The sequence below is a fragment of the Drosophila sulfurigaster genome, chromosome 2R (genome assembly GCF_023558435.1).
Source record: "Drosophila sulfurigaster albostrigata strain 15112-1811.04 chromosome 2R, ASM2355843v2, whole genome shotgun sequence".
In the NCBI taxonomy this organism is placed as follows: Eukaryota; Metazoa; Arthropoda; class Insecta; order Diptera; family Drosophilidae; genus Drosophila; species Drosophila sulfurigaster.
In genome coordinates this window covers 8,666,325-8,686,855 of record NC_084882.1, presented here as the reverse complement: position 1 = coordinate 8,686,855, position 20,531 = coordinate 8,666,325, and the positions used below count along the sequence as shown (strand labels likewise).

Genomic DNA, 20,531 nt, shown 5'->3' with positions numbered 1-20,531 from the left:
ATTGAGTGACCCGCTATCTAGTTACAATAAAGCGAATTATAGGAAATATCCGTGATCTTAAAAATGTTTCTTGATCTTTATTAAACAATGTTGTGACTTGAACACAACTCAAATAAAAGTGATGAACTAAAACTGAAAAGAATATATAATAAACAAGTCGAGCACACTCGACTGTAATTTTTTTTTTACTTGTCTTCTTTTTTAACTATAAAGATTCTTATAACTGTATTACACTATAAGGGTGCTTAGATTGACTTTACAAAACAATCAATGTATTCTGTCAAATAGGCTATTGCACATCTAATATCTCATGCTCATGCTTGCTCATGCTTGCTCATGCTTGCTCATGCTTAAACATCGAGCATTAACTTAGATTTCCGCTTTAATCTTTTCTATGAAACAGATGAGATTGATTTCAAATCTCTTTTATCTCAATATATTTAAAAACCTTTTACACTAAACGAACCCTTATGTTTGTTGGCATTAAATTGTAGCAAATACAAAAAAAATCGAAATTTTTGATGAACTAGATTTAGTCAGTAGGAAATATATTTTGAATTACATTAACTATTATTACATTACCAATATACCATTATATTGATAAGAGACTGGGCACTATTATCTATTCATCCCTAAATAGAATAATTGAAGTAGCCAAGATTCACCTTTTGTCAAAATAAGTTTTAATTAAAAGAAAGCCGAGAGCCAAACTTAACCAAGTCAACGCATTTTAATTAACTTGCATTAAATGCGATTTTATCGGCAGCTGCAACGCTGCGTATACGTAATGCGCTTACTGCACCCGTTTGCGGTAATTAAAACGATTCGTGTTGTAGCTGCAGTTTCTGTTGCTGTTGCCGTTGCTTTGGCATTGCCGTTGCCTTGAAAAGTAACTTTGGAAAGGCTGCTATGAAGTTTGCCAGCGGCACCTGCACTACGCCCTCTTAACGATTTTCTATGCAATTTGGCAATGCATTTCTATTATTCGCACTTGGCGTCCAGAATCTCATGCTTCAGACCCGATTAAATTGTTTGTTAGCGCTGCGTAATGAGTGGGCGTGGCTATGTTCAACAAAGTAGACAATAGACGCCTCGGAGAAAGGTTAATGAGGCCTGCAGGAGACCCAGCCAACAAAGAAGCAGTCAGCTGAAGTAAAATAAACTACAAACTCAACTGAAATGGAATGAGCTCAACAGCGAAGCATCCTTCTACATTTGCCATTGATTGCCGTCCTTACAATCTACCCAGACTAAGGGCATTTTGGCTTACATTGTAGTATAGTGTTGACTGCTGGCCAAGAATAGTAATAGGCTGTTCTGTTTTAATTTAAGTAGTCTTTATATTTTCAATTCATAAATCTTAAGGGCAATGTTAATGTTGACTGAAAAACAATCAATGAATTTATATGATAAAGTGCTGCTTTAGTTATCACTTGCCAACTAAGTTCTAGTCGCAACTGTTGCCAAAAACTGTGCTGCTTGTTGAAAAGTTTCGGCTTTCGGTTTGAGCCTGACCCATGTGTGTCTAAATGGGGCAGCGACAAAACCGAAAAAGAAAAAAAACGCAGCCTAAATGTTAGCAAAAACTTGTAATTCAATTTTGGCAACTTTACACAAATGCAAGCTAAATGTAATTAACACGCACACAGACACAAACTCACACTCGGGAAATAGAGCAAATTGTAGACAGACAAAATGTTCGTACACCTGCTGGCAACACCAGACCAGACCTGACTAGACGGACTGCCGTCAATTGGCCCTAAAAGCATTCAAAACTCACACTCCAATCCATGTGTAATTTTGTGTGACGGCCTCCAGAGAATTGGTTCTCTTTCGACAAGGCTAAGCGAGTGTGGGTGTGGCATCACCCAAGTCCGACGTAGCGTAATTGAGTTGTGTTTCCAACATTTAAAATAGCCCCTGGCGCTAACGAGCCTGGATCGCAATCCTCCTCTCTTTACGGCTTTATTGTGGATAGCCGGCAAAGCTAAGTTTTCCAAATACGTATTGTCAGATGAGGGACTTTGAGAGGGATTAAGAGATATGCATATGTATACACTTGACTTTGATTCTCAGAGTACCTTGAAGAAAATAAAACAAAATTGAGGCATGGCCGAGATTCCATTTATATTTTACTTAAAAATGAATATTTCATGAAAAATGTGTTGCCTTTAGAACGAAACATAAAACATTTAATTTAAATAAATTCTTTATACATTTTGTAATTTATTCATAAGTCTTCATATCATGCATAAATGCTTAAACTTCCAAAAACTTAAACTGAAGGCTCAAATTATTTTCTACTTTTACAGTTTCAATTTACATTGAATTTTCTCAAAGTTTTAGTTGTCGCCTGCTATTCAACATTTTCTTAATATTGCAGGATTATGAAATTTATACCAGACATTTTTAAATAGTTATTTTTTAACAGAATGGTATAGATGGATAAATTGAATTACATCGAAATTAGTGAATTTTCAAAAGCATTGAAGTTAGTAGTTGAACCCAGTATGTCGATTGATATGCACTATAAATCTAAGCAATTTTTGTTAGTTTTGATGGTCAAAAAAGAATATTTCACAACATAAAATGAGCCAAGTATCTAACTCGGACTTTACACAGTGATTGATGGATTGGGCAAACCTTACGCATACACCAATTGGGACGGTATAAAAAAGAGCGTCAAAAAACTCTGCAATAATTTCATTTAACATGCATAGCCAAAGAGTTGCAATGCACAAAGCTGTCGCCCCGAATGGCCCACAGAAAAACCAAATCCCGATTTTCCCACGATTTATGACTTTGGCCTGAATAAACTCATCGCTTGGCCCGATTCAGGATTCAAGCGTCCGTCAAAATGCCAAAGTGGATTTTGGCAGCAATTTTCGTTTTTTACACTACCAAGTGCACAGCGAGTACGAGATTCTCAAATCGATTTCATAGCCAATTCACCAATATTTAAAGTTTGCCCCGAAAATATGCTTCAACAACTTTGGTAAATCTGAAAATATGTTCAGCATATGTATATTGGGTATATTTCATAAAATTATTAATTATTTGTATTTATAAACGCAAATCACTTGAAACACTTTCAGAATTTATAAATAATTTATTGTGTTTCATTTGCGTAATTCAGTTCAGAAAATTGATATTATTTAATTGTTAAACGATGCTATTAAAGTATATACATTTTCCATGTAATCGAATCAATTCATATTTTAATTGGCTTTTTCCGTTATTGCACCCTTATTTTCGAATCGCAACCTAGGAACACATTCAATTGCACTATGTATGAGTATGTAATTGTGTGCGTAGTGTGTGTGTGAGTGTATATGATGGTATACTGCACATTTGATTACCGCTTCTGGGCATTTGCATGGCCTTTAATGCGATTTGGCCCCGACCTCGTTTGTCAATGGCATTTGCTGATTGTTGCCGTTGATGCAACGGTAGCCACATCATTTGCCGATTCCCATTTGCAGAATTCCAGCACAATTTTATTATTTACTTTCCATTTGCATTTGCCAATTACCTAAGCCTCCCACATCGATAGGACAGTAGATTTTCAGTTTCGCTGCTGATTATGTTGCTTTTTTTTTGTATTTGCTGTCAGACTATAATTGAATTAAATTATGTTTTCCCATGAAATAAAGTGTCAAAAGAATATTAAAAATATTAATTTAAATATAAACATTTTTAAACTTATTTTCGATAATAAAAATTATTTAAATTTAATTAACACTATTAAACTACAGTGAATAATGAAAACAACAAGTAAGAAAGCTACAGTCGAGTATTCTCGGCTGTGATATCTAACAGTTTTGAATAATAACAAATCTGTATAACAAATCTGTATTATTAATACCAAATTAATATACCATAAAAATATTATATTATACTTGGTGTTAAGGTATACTATTACATTCAAAATATGCCACAGATCACAATGTATATGATTAAATTAAAGCAACTTACTTTTGTATTTTTGTTTGTTTATTTTTTAAGCAGTTCAGTACATCAAACTCAATCAAACCTTAAAGCCTCTCATACTACACAAAAATGGCAATTTCAGCTTGTCATGGTTGTGTATCGATGATTTGATGATACAATACTTCAAAATATGCCCCGTTAAAATGCTATCAATTACCATAACTTCAATACTGAAATCCTAACCAAAATTGCACGTCATTAAGAATAAAAATCTAAGGTAAATGCTTTATCGATATGATAAGGCAATTTTCACTTCATATTTTTAATTTACAAGCAACATTTTTTTTCACAGAGAATGAATGAAAGCTCTTGAAATGATTAAGTGTTTGCTGGTGGCGTTAATAAATTTGCAGCATACCTTCAACAGGGGGATGAATTGAACTTTTTATTTGCAACTTACCACACTGTAAAAGGAGCAAAAGTATTACAATAATGACCAGAGTGGGTCAGTAAAGGGAGCGACAACGTAATTTAAATTTATTTAACAACCAACTTGTTAAAATCGTAAAAAAAATGAACTGCAGTAAGAGAGAACAACAACATAAAGTAGCTCATTAAATATCCTTAACGCAAACAACTCAAACAACAACACACTCGCACAAGCCCAGAGCGCAAACAACTGACTTCTCGTTTAATTTTATATAAGTAGGAAATATTGTAGTAAAAAAAACGGCGCGAAAGACAGAAGAGGGCAGCCGAAAAGAACGAGCCAGCTGTAAAGCCCCAGCAAGTGTATTTTTATTGCGTATAAAATGCATTTTGCAATGCCACAAAACTCAAGTGTTGTGCGCCCAGAGCGAAAGTTACGAGCAAAGGACCACAACACACACAGTTCCTTATGTACATATACGAGTACAGTATGTATTTATAAAAGAAAACAGATGACTTGATTAAGTTGAGCAGTATCTAAACAAGAATGATACTAAGATATAGACATAGATCAGATTATATATATGTAGATTTAAGCAAAGGTGGACTGGTGAGTCGCTGAACTCTATAATTAATTCATAAAAATTCGCGTTTCAGCTGGTCGTCAGTATAAACTGTCTATTCTGCACTAACTCATTATCAAATCAAAAACGAAATACGAAAGCTACAGTCGAGAGGGTTCAATGGTGAGATTTTCAGTAAAACCATACTGTAATTTATTTAATCTAAATATGCAAATTAAAGGAATGTAAATTGAAATACCGGAAAAAACCCAAAATATATCGAAAGTAATATTTGGTATATCAGTATAGTACTAATTATAAAGTAAATAATAAATTAATTAAAAAATATAACGAAAAATACAAAAAAAAAAAATGATAATATATCAGTCATACATTTAAAGTAAATCATCATCCAAAAAAAAAAGGTTGGTTCTTTTGCGGCCTATAAATTTAGAGTTACTTTTGAAACAAATACTTGCAGTTATACCAAAGTTGACTGACATGCTACTCAAATGGCCACCGTAAAACTTCTGAACAAATTCACACAGATTGCGTTTAATCTGATTCGCCTGATATGTCGGATAAATAAACTGGATGCGGTGAAGTTAACCACGCATGTAAATGAGCTGATAATGAGAAAGCATTAGCGGAATTGTTGATGGGCATGTACTTGAGTAATTGAGTAGGACGAACACATTCGTCATTAATAACAATTTGGTTGCAACATGTGCTCCGTTCTCTGTACAAAACATGGCATGAAAATGCTGGCCAAGCATTTAAGATACCATAAAAATACCCAACTCATATATGCCCACTCACGCCGGAAATTGGCGCACACCTTGCAGCTATGCAGCATGATATTAATTTTTTTCATCAGCATCATAAAAACTCGGGAATGACCACCACACGAGCCATTGCCCAGCGGCTGACGCTCTGGTCAGCCAGGTGCAGGGGAATCAGGTAAAAAGAGACAGAGAAAAAAATAGAAGCTCAGCATGCGGAAATTATAATTTATTGCTCAAAGTTGCGGATACTGGCATGTGGCTACAGTGATTTTTCTTTCATTTGCTTTTATACTGTGCACCCTTTTGGAAAACCCTCGCGGCTGCCCTTAAAATTTAGCTGTGTTTATTGTTAAACTTTAATATAAGTACTTTTGTCTGGGTGCTAATGAAAAGTGGAAACCACAAATGTTTGACAACCAAAAATATTTCTCAACAAAAGAAGCTTAACATTCTGTAAAAAATATGTATTCATTCACTGACACAAATCGTTTGAAGAACACCCAATCTATTATATAGTCAAAGAAGTAGTCATAACTGATATATAATTTATTCCTTATTAGGTCATATGGGGCTTAAAGACCACAATTTTTGTCATTGAACTCTTACTATATTTAGCTGCTTGATAACTGAAGAAAAGAACACAGAACCAACAAATTAAACGTATAGAGCGTACCTTCCTTGCACTTATAAATTCTCTTAAATTCTCTTAAATTAAATTGGAATTTATTGATTGATTAATTTAAAATTACTTTTGTAAAATAAGATATGGTATTGAGAATAATTTATTTTTATATGTGCCTATGGAGAATAAATCATATTCCTTTTATAACTTATACCATTTTTATTTCGCTAAACTTTTCAATGTCATTGTGTTCAATTCGAACTACATATAGTATTTTGGTTCATAAATTGTATATCGAGAAATACAACAATCGTGGAATATTGTTTGAAAAATGGCATGTTTCCTGTTGTTCATAAACAATTTCACACACATAGACATGGATGCACTTCACGTAACACAATATTTAAATACATTTTAGCTGTAGTTAAAAAGGGATTTGAAAATTTTATTTCGAGAAATTATAAAATTTAATTGAAACAAAAAATGTTACTTACAATGGTGTTAATGTTAAGCTAACATGTTTTCGTTTCCAATTAAATTTCACTTAACTTCATTTTTAATAAATAGTCTAAGCGTTTTCTTTGGGCAGAAGATAGTTGAAAAAACTTTGTTTTAAAAATCTCCAATTCTTTTTTGGAATGCAAAGGTGGCCAGAGAGTGGTGTAAGCGAGAATTCTGCAAATAATTTTGGAATATAATATAATTTTCAATAGTTTTTCCTAATTTACCTTTTTTGAAAAATATTGATCCGATACTTTTCGTTTTGAAGCTATAAAGTGTTGCATTTCTTTCAAAAACTGTGCCTGATACTTTTCTTTTGCTTCCATATAAAGTAATTGGCATTCGACATTACTATCGGAAAATGGAAGTGACTCAAAAAAAACTATATTCATCAATGTATGTTCAAGTGTACTTACTAAGCAACATTCTTAATAGTGTAGCTAGGATGCTGGCTCAAATCGGCATCATCGTGAAAAGTTTTTTCCCGATGCACCCAGTATTCTTGATCCCATTTTGAACTTTTATAGTATTTCTTTGTGTAAACGCTTTGACTAGATAATCCCTTTACAAGATTGTGATGATCGAATCGTGGTTGAATATACACTGCCGATAGCCTCTTTAGTCCACGAAGCTTTTCAGGTCCCTTATAGTTTGAAATAGTATATCCGTCTATGGAAATACTACTACTTGTGCTATTCCTAGGCAAATTTGGCGCCGACGCTCGGTGAACAAACGCATGTCCTTCCATATCTCCAAGCACTTATGTTGGTTTATTTTTTCGATCAGAAAGTAACAAAATCTACTCGATTAATTTTATGTTCATTAATTGACTGAAACCTTTAAATATTCTGTATAAATTTTGAATTATAAATCAAACCTCTAGTTTTTTTATTCGTTCTGTACTTTTTTCAAAGCAGTTCTTATATATTGTTTACATTTTTTCTCTTATTTTATTGTAAATTTATAATCTGTTTAATTGTTTTAGATAATTCTCAACGTTATGTAAGAATTAATCAAATACATTTCTTTCATCTTGAAATTCCGTGGAAAATCAAAGAAAATTGGGCAATTAATGCTAATAACAAACATAATTGCAATTACTGCTGAGTATGGAATAATAATCAGGCCATGAATTTTGTACGTACACACTCGGTGTATACATATGTATATGTATATAACTCTTACTAGATGTGAGCATAAGTATTCATATATTTTATTCCCTTTTATTTATAAGCATACGCTAACAACAAGTACAGTCATCAACACACCACGCATTGTGATGACCACAGGAGTAGCTCATTCATTGGAGACTCTTGATAAGACGACTCACAGAATGTGTGCGATGGCAGAAACAAGGCCACAAATGTTATGCCTATTAAGGACGCATTTAACAACGCTAAGACACGTGTACAGTGAAAACAAACGACCACATTATTATTATTATTTCGGCGCCGAGGGAATACATGAGAGGCAGCAGATATAAAAGCCGGGTCAGCTGTCGGTCCCTTATAATGAAGTGGCATATGTGAGTGTTCGCTGTTCGATAGCTTTGTTCTGTACTGGCCTTGGAAGACCTTGAACTTTCGCACAGTATTTGAATTGAACTCTAATTGCAGCTAATGAATTGCACACATTAGGTCAAGGAGCAACGTTTGGTGAAATATGTAATGAAGTATGAGTGTGCCTAATTGAAAACCGGACTAATGGCGATGCTGTGAACTGTTTATGAACTCGAGCATTTTGGTTACTTCAAGATTAAAGCCAACTGAAAGTAAACTTATGGTATAATTTTATATGAGGAAATAATTTAAGATTATTAACTGCTTCTAAGTATTTAAAATAATAATAATATTAAGAATACACAATTTGTAAATCAAAGTGTACTGAGCAATCACACTTAAATTTATCCCAACCACATCAGTCAGGAAATTAAAATACAGTGAGTTACGTTTCCAAAATGGATAAATTATCGATTAATGTGTAAAAACACACATAAATTTATCTTTGCCACATTGGCCTAACCTTTTTGGTTTCAAAATTATTAAATCAATTTAATAGAATTACAAAATTCGGCGTTCAAAATAAATCAGAATAATTATTGCATTTTGGCCACTGCTTCCCAATCACATTTTTGTTGACCGAGGAATATGACATTATGAGGTTAGCAAAGCCCAAAAATCAAATGTCAGTTTATTGCCATAAAAGTGTGAGCGAAATGTTTGGCATTATCAACAAATCCATTTTATAACACGAGTTCGTCGTGCATTAATTATAGATTCAGTCACGTACCACGTACCGTATTAAGTGCAGTCAACAAACTCATTGCCCGAACACTCAGTACGGGGACACCACTTTATGTGGCTAATTAGCCAAACCGAACAACATACAAATAGAAATACACAAACATTTATGCTCGGGCATTATTTTTACTGTTGATTGGTGGCGATTTTACACCGCAATCCTTGATTACGCATTTCCATAGCGCACATGCTGCTGACGGATCGATATAGTGAGCAGCACAAACAAAAAGGTATTATTATTTTAATATTTTTTACACTCAACTGCATTTAAGTAACATACAAGTGAGTATGAATTTAATATAACTGAAAAATTAATTATTAAATGTGCCTGACGGCTATCATTGATTGCACTTGATTTGGTTAGGGGCAACGACGTCATAAGTTTTAAAAATATGACAGGGGACCAATACATAATTACATAGTCCAATAAATTGAAACTCCCTTCGCCCTTGCAACTTCATTTAAATGAATGAATTGCTATACGCAAATGTTGATGTAAACGGATATAATCGGGTATTAACAAGAGAATTTCAGGGAACATATTCAATGAATTTGCAACTCATGAACGCAGCAAAAAACTGATTACAATTTCTTTAAAAACATAATACATTAAGGCTTAATGTGTTATGTTAATGTAAAATTAACACCGATATGTAGGAGATTATGAGATGTATTAACATAAGCCCTTGGTTTTTTAATATTGTATGTTAATCATACACGTTAAAATGTTTATTCAGACAATGACTAAATAAATACTCTTAACATATAAGGATGCTGAAAATTTCCTTTTTTCAATGAACATTTTGAAATGAAAGCGTTAACTTACGAAGAGTTTTACACATTTAATAAAATGTTTCAGCTTGGATCAACTCAAGATACATTAAGCTATATGTATGAACTTGCAAACTTTTTGTGCCTTTTTTTGCTCTAAATAATGCTGCAATATTTCATTGTGTGTCGGCATGACATAGAGTTTAGTCGAGAGAGATATTATCGCACCAATTTGCACAAGTTAAGGACTTCTGTGACAGCTTTTTGTCATGGTCAACATTTAATTTATTTGAAAACTACAAAATTATTCACCTTGACAAGCAAGAGAAATGCAGAACCAAGCAATTGAGCAACAATCATTGAAAGTTCTTGGTATAGTTTTGCAAGCAATTAATTTTAACTATTGCTGACATTATTTAAGTCGAGCAAACATATTTTAATAAAATGAAGACATAAAATCATCTCGAGCATATGTATAAAACTTCTACAGAAACTTTGCAGAGGAAATGCAAATGATGAAGCAGCAAAACTTGGTCAACAAATGTCGCTTGTTTGGGTGCGGGTTCTAAATAATATTTCTAAATGAATTCACAAGATTTAGATAACAAAAAGGGTTTTTCAAATAAATTAAATAAGTTTAAAAACTTAATTTTTCTGTGTAGTTTTATGCACAATTTTAGACATCATGTCAAAAAAATCTTGTCAATGATAAGTTGAACGGTATTTTTATTTTGGTATAGATGTATCACATTTAAATAACCGTCCATGCAAATATTAAAATATTAATTCATTCATTCTTTTATATAGCGGAATTTGAAGCGAATTGGTTTGCTGGAATGTATCGCAAATTGCAAAAGTTTCATCAGGTTAATTCAATTTGACTCATAAGCAAATTTTAAACAAATTAAATGCGTAAAGTTTCGCAATTGCCGCACTCGTAGCAATAAATTTCACAAAAGTCTCTGTGTAAATGACTTTGATTGTCATTGTGATGTTCATAGAAAGGGACTGAGTCCTTGGTCCCATTCCAATACGCAACCTTATTCTCCATTTTGTCTGGCTGCACTCAGTCACCAGGCAAGCGTAACATAAAGCCAAAGCCGATTTTTTCGGCTGGAAAATGGCGAGTGAGATAATAAATCTTCAGCCCTGAAACAAATCACAGCAATTCCATTATGTACATTTAATGATGTTGAGCGGGCACCAAAGCTAAAGCAAAAACTGAATCCGAATCCGAGTCCGCATCCAAATCCAAATCCATACACCAAGCAACGAAGCAGTGACAATTACTTGCAGCCCGCGAGCAATTTGTAAGGCTGCCACGCAATGCAACATGGCCAACTTGTTAGAAATAATCACAAGAAATGGCCAAGCTGCAGAAATATATATATTTACATGTACTTTATACCCTATATCTTTTGCAATTATATGTAAGTATCTTTGTGTAGATACTCGTGGAGGGATTTGCGAAGTCCTTAAAGTACAAAGTCGCAATAGTTGCTGTTGTAGTTTTTTTAATTAGCAAAATTTGCTTTGTGCTTTGACAGTGGTAAAGTCTTCCATTAATTAGAGCGACAACTTGGAAAATTGTGCTTGGATTTGCAACACACACACACACACATACACATACATATATATATATTTTTTTTTGCTTTGCACTTTAATATGCAATTCCCTCATATGTGTAAGCTATAAACTTTCGCCACCTGCTATCATCGCTCTCATCGCATCGTCTGTCGCTTTTATTTTCACCATAAATCTGTCGTGAAAGAAAACACACCGAATGAAGAGCGAGAAAGAGCAATAGATTTTATGGCGGGGAAAACAGAGCTTGCTTTGGGGCAAACAATTCTCAAAGAAACTGCTTATTAACCTTGCCGTTCGTTGCGTTTTATGCGGCAGGTATTTGGCGGGTAAGGTGCACTTTATAAATATATTTGTGTTTGTCTTCTTTGGCATATAAAAAAAGATATTTTAGTGCCAGCGGTATAAAGTAAGTACAATAACAAATATTATAATTTATTATTGTTGTCTATGGTATTTTTGAGATTTTGTTTTTTTTTTTTGCGATTATTTTCCATTTGCTGTTCTCTGCTCACGGGTTGATGACTTTTTAATTTGCTTTGTCAGCAACCTTTTCTAGCATAGGCAGGTGTCCATGACTTTCTGTGTGTGTGTGTGTGTGTATATACATAAAGTAAAAGCTTTGAAAATGTTAACATAGCATAGCGCAACTCATGTGTAGCAACAGTAGGCTAAATAATTGATGTGCCTGTTAATTAAAATTGCAATTTGTCCATGAAAGGTTTATAGCATAACATTTTGCAATTAATTAACCGAGTATGCAAATTTATTTGTATTTTAAAGTATAGACTATACATATCAATAAGTGCACTTTCACATTTTCTAATTTCAGATGAGTAAAATACAAATTTAATAAGTTTTACGACTAAAAAAACTAAAAAAATATTATTTAATAATATTTCATAGGAGATTACTAAGTTGAGGAATTAAATTGAGTCATTTAGATAAAAGTCTTTTGATCAAAATGAGATACGCTTTCATCGTGAAAACCCTATTTCACTCTGGCTAGTGTCCATTTACAAAATCAATGCACTGTAAGCAACAAATTCGGTAAAACATGTTGTGGGCTTGGGGTTACGCTCAAACTCCGGCAAAGCATCAAATAACTAAAATATCATAAAACTTTTCAACTTTTGCTGCTAGCCATCTACTACAATATGTCTATGTGCGTGTGCGTGTGAGTGTGAGAGAGTTTAGAGGATATGTGTGTGAGTGTGTAATATCAAAATGGTTTGCTCACGTTGCGTTGTTGACCGCGTCACGCTTCACAGCATAAAGCAATTACAGTGGCGTGAGTTGAAGTTGAATCCTTGTTGCTCCTTCCAGCATCCTTGTTACTTGAGTCGATGCACGCGCATCCCGCGCCACTTTGATTTATGAAATTTTAGAGAAACACCACAGAGGAGCAAGGTGAACCAACTCAGCTGCCATCGCTGACATCTGGCCACACCTTCGAACCGGGGTGTTGGATTGAAAACTCTATTCCATAACAAGGAGGAGCCACTGCCCCTGCATTGATTTTGTGGCTGCAATAAACTTTGACTTCGACTTCGACTGACAGTCAAACTTTTAGTTAGTTGTTCATGTGCAACGGCGGTAGTCTGCTTTTTGTTACCTGTATGTACTTAATTGAATAGAAGCGCTCGCTATGCCACACCCCGAATTGCTTCATTCGCATCTGTTAGCACCAGATATAGTTTAGGTTGCGTATCCTAGTGAGAAGCCTTCATTTGCGGCTCTGCAAAGTAGCTTAAAATTTCCACATGGAAAGAGCTTTGTGTGTTTTTGACGCGAAACTTTTGGTGACTCGGCTTAACTTCTCCAGCTGCAATTTTCCTAGTGCACTTTGTTGTTGATACGAGTATTTTTTCACCAATTATTTTTTTATTTTGTTGCTTGTTGTGTGGCTATAGTATGTGACAATGAAGTTTTTGCTGCGAACGCGTTACGACTTTTAGCCATTAGAGAAGTTTAAAAAACAAACCATGTTGTTGGAGAGTGCTAGGAAGAGGATTCATAATGAGATCAAGGAAAAGTTAGATATTTATTTTTGTATCATTAGAATTTAATTAAGCTTCTTCGGCACTACATTTTCTTTGGGAATATGGAGGAGTAATAGAGCTTTTCTCTGCTATTTTTTTTGTTTTATTTCCATTTAGACATTTGTATGATAAGAAAACGAATTCTTTGGGGCAGTTGAATTGCCCTTGTCTATAATTGATTTGCCTTGTACACATGTCAGGTTCTTTGAAAGTCAAAACAGATGCACTAATGACAAGTGCCCACTCATCTTTATTGCTCGACACACACACACCAGCACACACACGAGCGCAGTCCACAAGCATTATGCAAACAAGCATACACAACTCACATACACGTAGATACTCAGGCACTCACTCACTCACACACACACACTTATAAAACACTTACGGAGAGCCGCTGAATTTCATTTGTGGAGAAAATTCACTTGTGATTGTTGCCAGACGCGTTTTAGCCGCAAACACAATGAGCAAATAACAACAGCAACAGCAACAAGGATGCTGGCACAATCAGCTAGCAGTGAAATACCCGTGAAAGCCGCAAAACGTATACACGTGCACACGTACAAACACTCACACACGAATACAAAAAGCGTGTGAATTCTGGCCAAGTAAAAAAAATTGTAGCGAGCTTTGTGGCGCAAAGGTGCAAAGTAGATGGATAAACAAGAAACATGCTGAGTTTCATTCGCAAACGAAAACGCTTGAATTGTTGTTGTTGTCGAACTTGGAAATTTTATATGTCAAGCAGAACATGTTTATCAGACGGCATATGAAGCAGCTATTGATTGCGTGTTCGAGTGTATCGAAAATCAGCAGAAAAAATAAAACCTATTTAAGCATGCTAATCAATTTTCAACACTTGAGAAACATCAATAAATCTTTTGAAAAATTGCATAAAATTTAATTGAAATTTAGAAATCCTGCAGGATTTAAAAATATTTATTATCATGTCAGTAAGCTACCCTGATTGTGTTTAAAAGATCCATGTAGAAAAATTTGTAATAAAACAAAGTGCTTTCGCACACAGCAAAAATGGGTAAGGCTGATTGATGAACTAAAGTATACCAAAAGTTTTAATTTTATATTGTTATTTTGATATAGTTTTAAATTAAAACAAGTAAGAAAGTTACAGTCGAGTCTGCTCGACTATGAGATACCCGCTACCCAATTTTAATAAAGGCAAAATATTGCCTTTTCAAAATATACCGAAAATACCTAAAAAAAAAATGCTAAAAAAATATACCAAATGTTATGTAGGGTATATCGATATAATACACCATTATACCATACATGGCACAATGTACCAGATTGTCGGCCACAGCAACTCAGACCCCTAGTAAGTAGGTGTTTTTGCCCATACAAAAGTATTTCTTTAATAACTTCCACAAATTTTATCTGATCGCAACCAAATTTCCAGGAATCGTAACTACTATAGTAGTTATTGTATATACCAACTCTAGCTTTAAAATTACGCTTGTTATTCGATTTTTTTTGATTTGCGGGGGCGGAAGTGGGCGTGGCAAAATTTGAAACAAACTTGATCTGCAAATTATAACAAATGCTGTCGAAAAAAATTATAGCTCTATCTCTTATAGTCTCTGAGATCCAGTGTTTCATACGGACGGACGGACAGACGGACATGGCTATATCGTCTCGGCTGTTGACGCTGATCAAAAATATATACACTCTATAGGGTCGGAGATGCCTCCTTCTACCTGTTACATACATTTCCAAAGTTATAATACCCTTCTACCCTATGGGTAGGTATAAATATACCATACAATGCAAAATCAAATTGTCAGTCAAATCAAATTTACATTTGTAGTAAGTAGGTGTTTTTGTCATATAAAAATATTTCAAGCGCAAAATTAAGCTTGTTAGTCGATATGCGAGTCCGAAGCGGATGTGACAAAAATTGCCAACTAACTTGTTAGCGAGAATAAACAGTAAACAAATGCATTATTAAGTCGTTCTGTGCCTGCTTTTTTAATAAAGATCCTCATTGTACTCAATATGTGTACGGAACAAAATCAGTCTCTAATGTACACCCTGATTTTAGGACTAAAGTGAAACACGTATATATCTCTGCCAGTTACACTAACTTCAGATCAGCTGGCACAGAGGCATAACTTCAGTAAGCCGCATAGCAACTCTATTGTTTATCTATGTTATGTAGCTTTGAAAGCCGATACGGCCGCCAACCAAATGCCAATTACCGCTAAATTCTCATCGTGCGTTGGCCAGTTACACGCACAACACAACAGAGCAGCTCAGAACAGCAGGGGAGAATTTCATGCAGTCAAGCTTTGTTGACTACTTGGAATCCGAGTCAAATTCACATGCGGGTGTGTATGTGCACGACATGCGTTACTGGAAATTACTTAATGCCCACATTGCCATTACCGTTGCGTATATGGTTAACTGGAATAGGCAGAAACTAAACGTGGTAAGACTCCTAACGTGACTACAGACGCTTAGCTGTGAAACTTTGGAACTAGCCACAAATACCCGCAGCCAAAAGATGTTAACATTTTCGAAAATTCGCTTAATTTGTAGCTCACACATAAAAGGCAAGTTGTGTTTTTGAATAATGCATCAATTAGTTGCATTTTATATGCCAGTGAGTTTATTTTTGATCTCGTGCGAAACAACTAAACCGACAAACACATGCAGCTCTAATCTGACTAAGCTGGCTGTAACTTTTGAATTGTATACAACTCGGGTCGCTAGTTACTATTTAAAAACATTTTAGATTTGCATTTCGGTTGGAGCTATTACCTCACCACAAACTCGAGAGCATTTCGAGGGAAGGGAGGACCTCACCACAAGCACACAAACAAATGCAAAACACCAAATACGAAAACACAAAAAGACAAACATAGCATTTAAGAACCAAAAAGGGACAATTAAAGCGCGTCCCAGCTGAGTATAATTCCTGCCCCCTGAGAAGGCAACGATAAAAACCTAAACATACTGGAATAGTGAAGTTCTGTTTTATGGATGTGTTAGGTGTCCCCTTGTTCTGCTCTGCTCTGGTGTTAGTTTGAGTTGACTGTTTGAGCGTAGGCTAGGGCTTAGTTCTGACTTTTATGGTAACCCATGCAGATAGTATCACTGTGTAGTCGAGCTGATTAAAACTTAATCCTCATGCGATGTGCTTGTTATCGCAAGTCTGCTGACAGACGGGCATTAAAGGATGCGACTTATTCTGCCATTAAAAGGTATTAAGAAATAATTAACCGAAATCAATAAATGTCTTAAATCACACCAAAAAAAAAACTGTTTAGAAAATTAGTAATTTTGACTTAATTAAATTAATTTAATTTTCATGGAAATTATAAGTATTATGTCTATTATTTATTTACTGTAAAGAATTACAAGCCTTAAAATTACTAAAACTAATGATTTGGCTGCTTCAGATTTTGTAGTCATATACTTCCATTTGAGGAAAGCTATATGACTTGTTTTTGAATATTTAAATAAATTTTATGCTTCATAACATAAAGCAGTTCCTGATTTTCTAATAAGCAGTACAACATTTGTAACTTCCAACTTAACAGACATTTTGGGACAAGGATTCAAGAGCAAGCAGTGCAACTTTCCAGTATGGCACGTCATGACTTAATTCTCTTATATGAAATATATACTATACTATCATTATAGTCAAGAATACTAACATGTAAAACTGTTAGAAACATTAGATTAAATTGGAAATCGGTATTTGTAAAACTTTTATGTTTTAACATTTGTACATTTCTGTTAAATACCAACTTTATTACACGCAAACCTATAAAAATCCTTTTTATAATGTTCTTGGCTAAGCAGCATAAACTGGTATATCATAAACTGTGCAATTTTCATTCAAGTTATAATACTATCCTACACAATTTGCAATGGTTAGCCTTTAGTTAGGTTTTCTTAAAGTATATTCTGTTATATACGAATGGTTGCCAGCCGGCATTAGTAATATGCCCAATTCTCAGATATTCTAATTTAACAAAAAGTCATAAATTTAGTTTTAAACTGTTAAGAAAGTCACACTGTCTTTTACTTCTTTATTAAATGATTGTCTGACAAATGTACGTTTTTTTCCTAACTGCTTAAATTCCCAATTGGAAACCCCAAAATTATTGTGACCATGTTTTATAAAATCCCCGAAAGACATACTATATAACAAAGCCAAGTGAATAGTAAAGATCTAAATATACTTGACAACATGACTTGTATAAAAATTGGAACTGTTCCCACAATTGGTACCAACACAATCTGTTATACTCATATAGTCCCTTTAAAAGGAGGAAAATTCGCTCTGTTATACATACAACTCACACTTTCAACCCTTATAAATGTTGTTGTAATACACAATATAGAAGGATAAAGTCTAGCAAATATCTGAGACGAACATAATAAAAGCACATATTGAAGCCTCGGGGTATAAGAGCTTTTTGCTGTCCCAAATGCAAACGAACTTTTTAGAATTTACAAAGTCTGTATTACAGACACATACATATATTTCACAAATAAAAGCACAGCCAAGAGCTTTCGACGCACCCCTTGACAAAGTTTATTTCTCAAAGCTTTGGTTAACGAATCCAATATTCTGACTGTTGGGAGAAATAACAGGCGCTGGACTGGGAATACTGTAAACGGGATATAAGGGCGCAAATTCGTTGAGGCCAAAAGCATGGAGCTCCTCCTCATTAATATTACCACGCAACGTGTGCTTTGACTCCACGTACTTTGGCGGAGCTAAACAATTAAATATATGGATTAAAAATTATTCAACAAGAATTTCACTTTTGCTTACCAATATCTCGAGAGTCTTGTCTCAATTCGCTTGATATTGCTCTCACAACAGGCAGCTCGTTCTCCGGCAACTCATAACGTCCACTACGCCTTGGTGGCTGTTGTCGCACAACACCATTTTCCGTAGCTACGGCAAGAGGAAAGGTACCAATTGTGATGGGCATCGTTATCAGTTGCTTCTCTCGTAGGCTTTTGATTACTGCCTCCACCTCCAGATGGTATGCGATTTGTATCAGATTGCAGAGGGCAACACATGTTGGCGGCGTGCTGGGGACGTCCATATCGATTGTCAGGGATCGCGTGGATTGTCGCAGTATGGAATCACCTTTGGCCTTGGATATTACAATTCTATCCACACGCGAATGTTCTGGCGTCAGGCTAAAGTACCTGACCAACATGACGAGTGAAAGTCGCAACTCGGAGACAGCCACATTGCTGTTGTTGATGACAACCACTGTGACAGGAATACGCTGACCGGGAACATAACCTGCTTGTGGTAAATTCAGCTCCATTTTAATGGGCTCCGTTTTGCAGGGTCCACAGCAGAATGTGCGATAGTTCTCACTGTGGGCGGTACGCTACAAAAGAAAGTTATCGATGAATTCTAGCTGAAGTCTAGATTATATTCTTGCTATAAACTCACCTTCAACTGAGGCGTTTCAGTGTTTAGGTCCATCATTTTAAGAACTGTAATACCGTGTGTATAAGCCTGATCAAATTTCCAGGGTCTGATCAATAACACCTTGACTATATATCGAATACAACCATACCGACCCTCGAAGGACGAAGGACACTGATAGGGCAGCTGGCAGGCAAAATTATAATTATGCACTCCCGCTTGTATGGCATGTCTGTCGTTGCCTATTTAAATAATATTATTTAGAAATATTTATGACAAAAAAAATTGAATAGCTTACTCTGCTCAGATCCCAATAAATAAGTTTGCGATGATAAATACTCCTCTCGACCGGCAAACAGATTTGTTGATGCCATCTTCCGTTCGCTCCATTTCGTAATTGAATAACCAACGACTTTGACTAGTGCAGCTGCCGTATAGATAAAGTTTTAAAATTGCTTTATTATCAACAATATGATATAATCCGTCCTAATGGTGATAAGCTGCCGGCAGACAAACAATTTATTGCCGGTAAATATTAACAGAAATCATAAAATGATTTCTTAACCACGTTTTAATGAGCAGTAAATAAGCAGAAAATTGGCTCAGCAAAGGCCATTCGAATTTCTAATAACACAGCCTTAAAATAACCGACTTTGATAAGCATTTTTAATGGTCTTATACACACGCCAAAAGGTTAAAAGCACTTAGTACTCACAAACTATAATTCGCAGTGCAAGTTGATTAAATACCTCATATTTATTTATAAACAATTCTTATCTAGGAAGTTTTAACATTCCTTCATGGCACTCGCAAAAAAAATAAAAACGAATTATTATCTAAATCAATGTCGTCATAAAGTAATATATACATTTATTTAGTCTATCAGCGTATTATATACCAAAACCAACACATTTATCGCTATCGTCAAGGTATTTATAATATGTAAGGAAAATTTCATTCGCCGACATCTAAATTCCTGATACGTAAAATGCCAAGGCACTTAACTTTGTCCCCGTCGAACAGGGCAGTTTTTCATATTCGCAAAAAGCATGCGACTATATACCTTGCACCTCCTTGATTTTATCCGATTTTAGGGTCACACATCCGGTAACCAACTGTCCGGCATAGAATGTGCCATCCTTATTATTATCGAAGCTAATATCACACGTAACAACCATTTTATCAAACGGAAGCTCACAAAATTATTTAAATACTCGATTCACAAACCGACGAAGTCCGAGAGCAACACATTTAGGCTCAACAACGAGTCGCGACTAATTTAAGTAGGTGTGAACAATGAGTGCGTGGGTCGCATTTGGTCGTAGACCGACTGTTTGCTATAATTGTGGAAAAAGATAAGCGATAAGGCTGGACGCAAGTTCGTATCGTATGAACGCAACAAAATGGAATCGGACCGTAGAAGAGTTAAATGTTATCCCTCAAGTGATACGCAGTTATCGCAACTGAATAAACCTTGACAATGGTTAGCACTCTGTGTGCTATGTTCAAATTTATGCTGAACTAATGATAAGGCGCCCTTACGCCTCGAATAATGTAAGCAATGCGGAAATAAACGAAG

The 20,531-nt window shown here is 34.9% G+C and overlaps 2 protein-coding genes across 2 annotated transcripts; both read right to left on the bottom strand.

Moving 5' to 3' along the window:
• Positions 1 to 7,033: 7,033 nt before the first annotated feature.
• LOC133838467 (uncharacterized) lies at positions 7,034 to 7,717 on the bottom strand. Its single transcript, XM_062269583.1, has 2 exons — positions 7,247 to 7,717; positions 7,034 to 7,181 (listed from the first exon to the last, which is right to left on the bottom strand). Exons 1-2 carry the CDS (start codon positions 7,576 to 7,578, stop codon positions 7,049 to 7,051), a joined length of 465 nt encoding a protein of 154 aa, XP_062125567.1. The 5' UTR covers positions 7,579 to 7,717; the 3' UTR covers positions 7,034 to 7,048.
• A 10,293-nt stretch (positions 7,718 to 18,010) lies between these two features.
• On the bottom strand, positions 18,011 to 20,418 carry LOC133837592 (arrestin domain-containing protein 17). The gene is made up of 5 exons (XM_062268394.1): positions 20,016 to 20,418; positions 19,251 to 19,379; positions 18,977 to 19,194; positions 18,335 to 18,911; positions 18,011 to 18,276 (listed from the first exon to the last, which is right to left on the bottom strand). The coding sequence occupies exons 1-5, from the start codon at positions 20,128 to 20,130 to the stop codon at positions 18,092 to 18,094; spliced, it is 1,224 nt and encodes a 407-aa protein (XP_062124378.1). The 5' UTR covers positions 20,131 to 20,418; the 3' UTR covers positions 18,011 to 18,091.
• Positions 20,419 to 20,531: the final 113 nt, after the last annotated feature.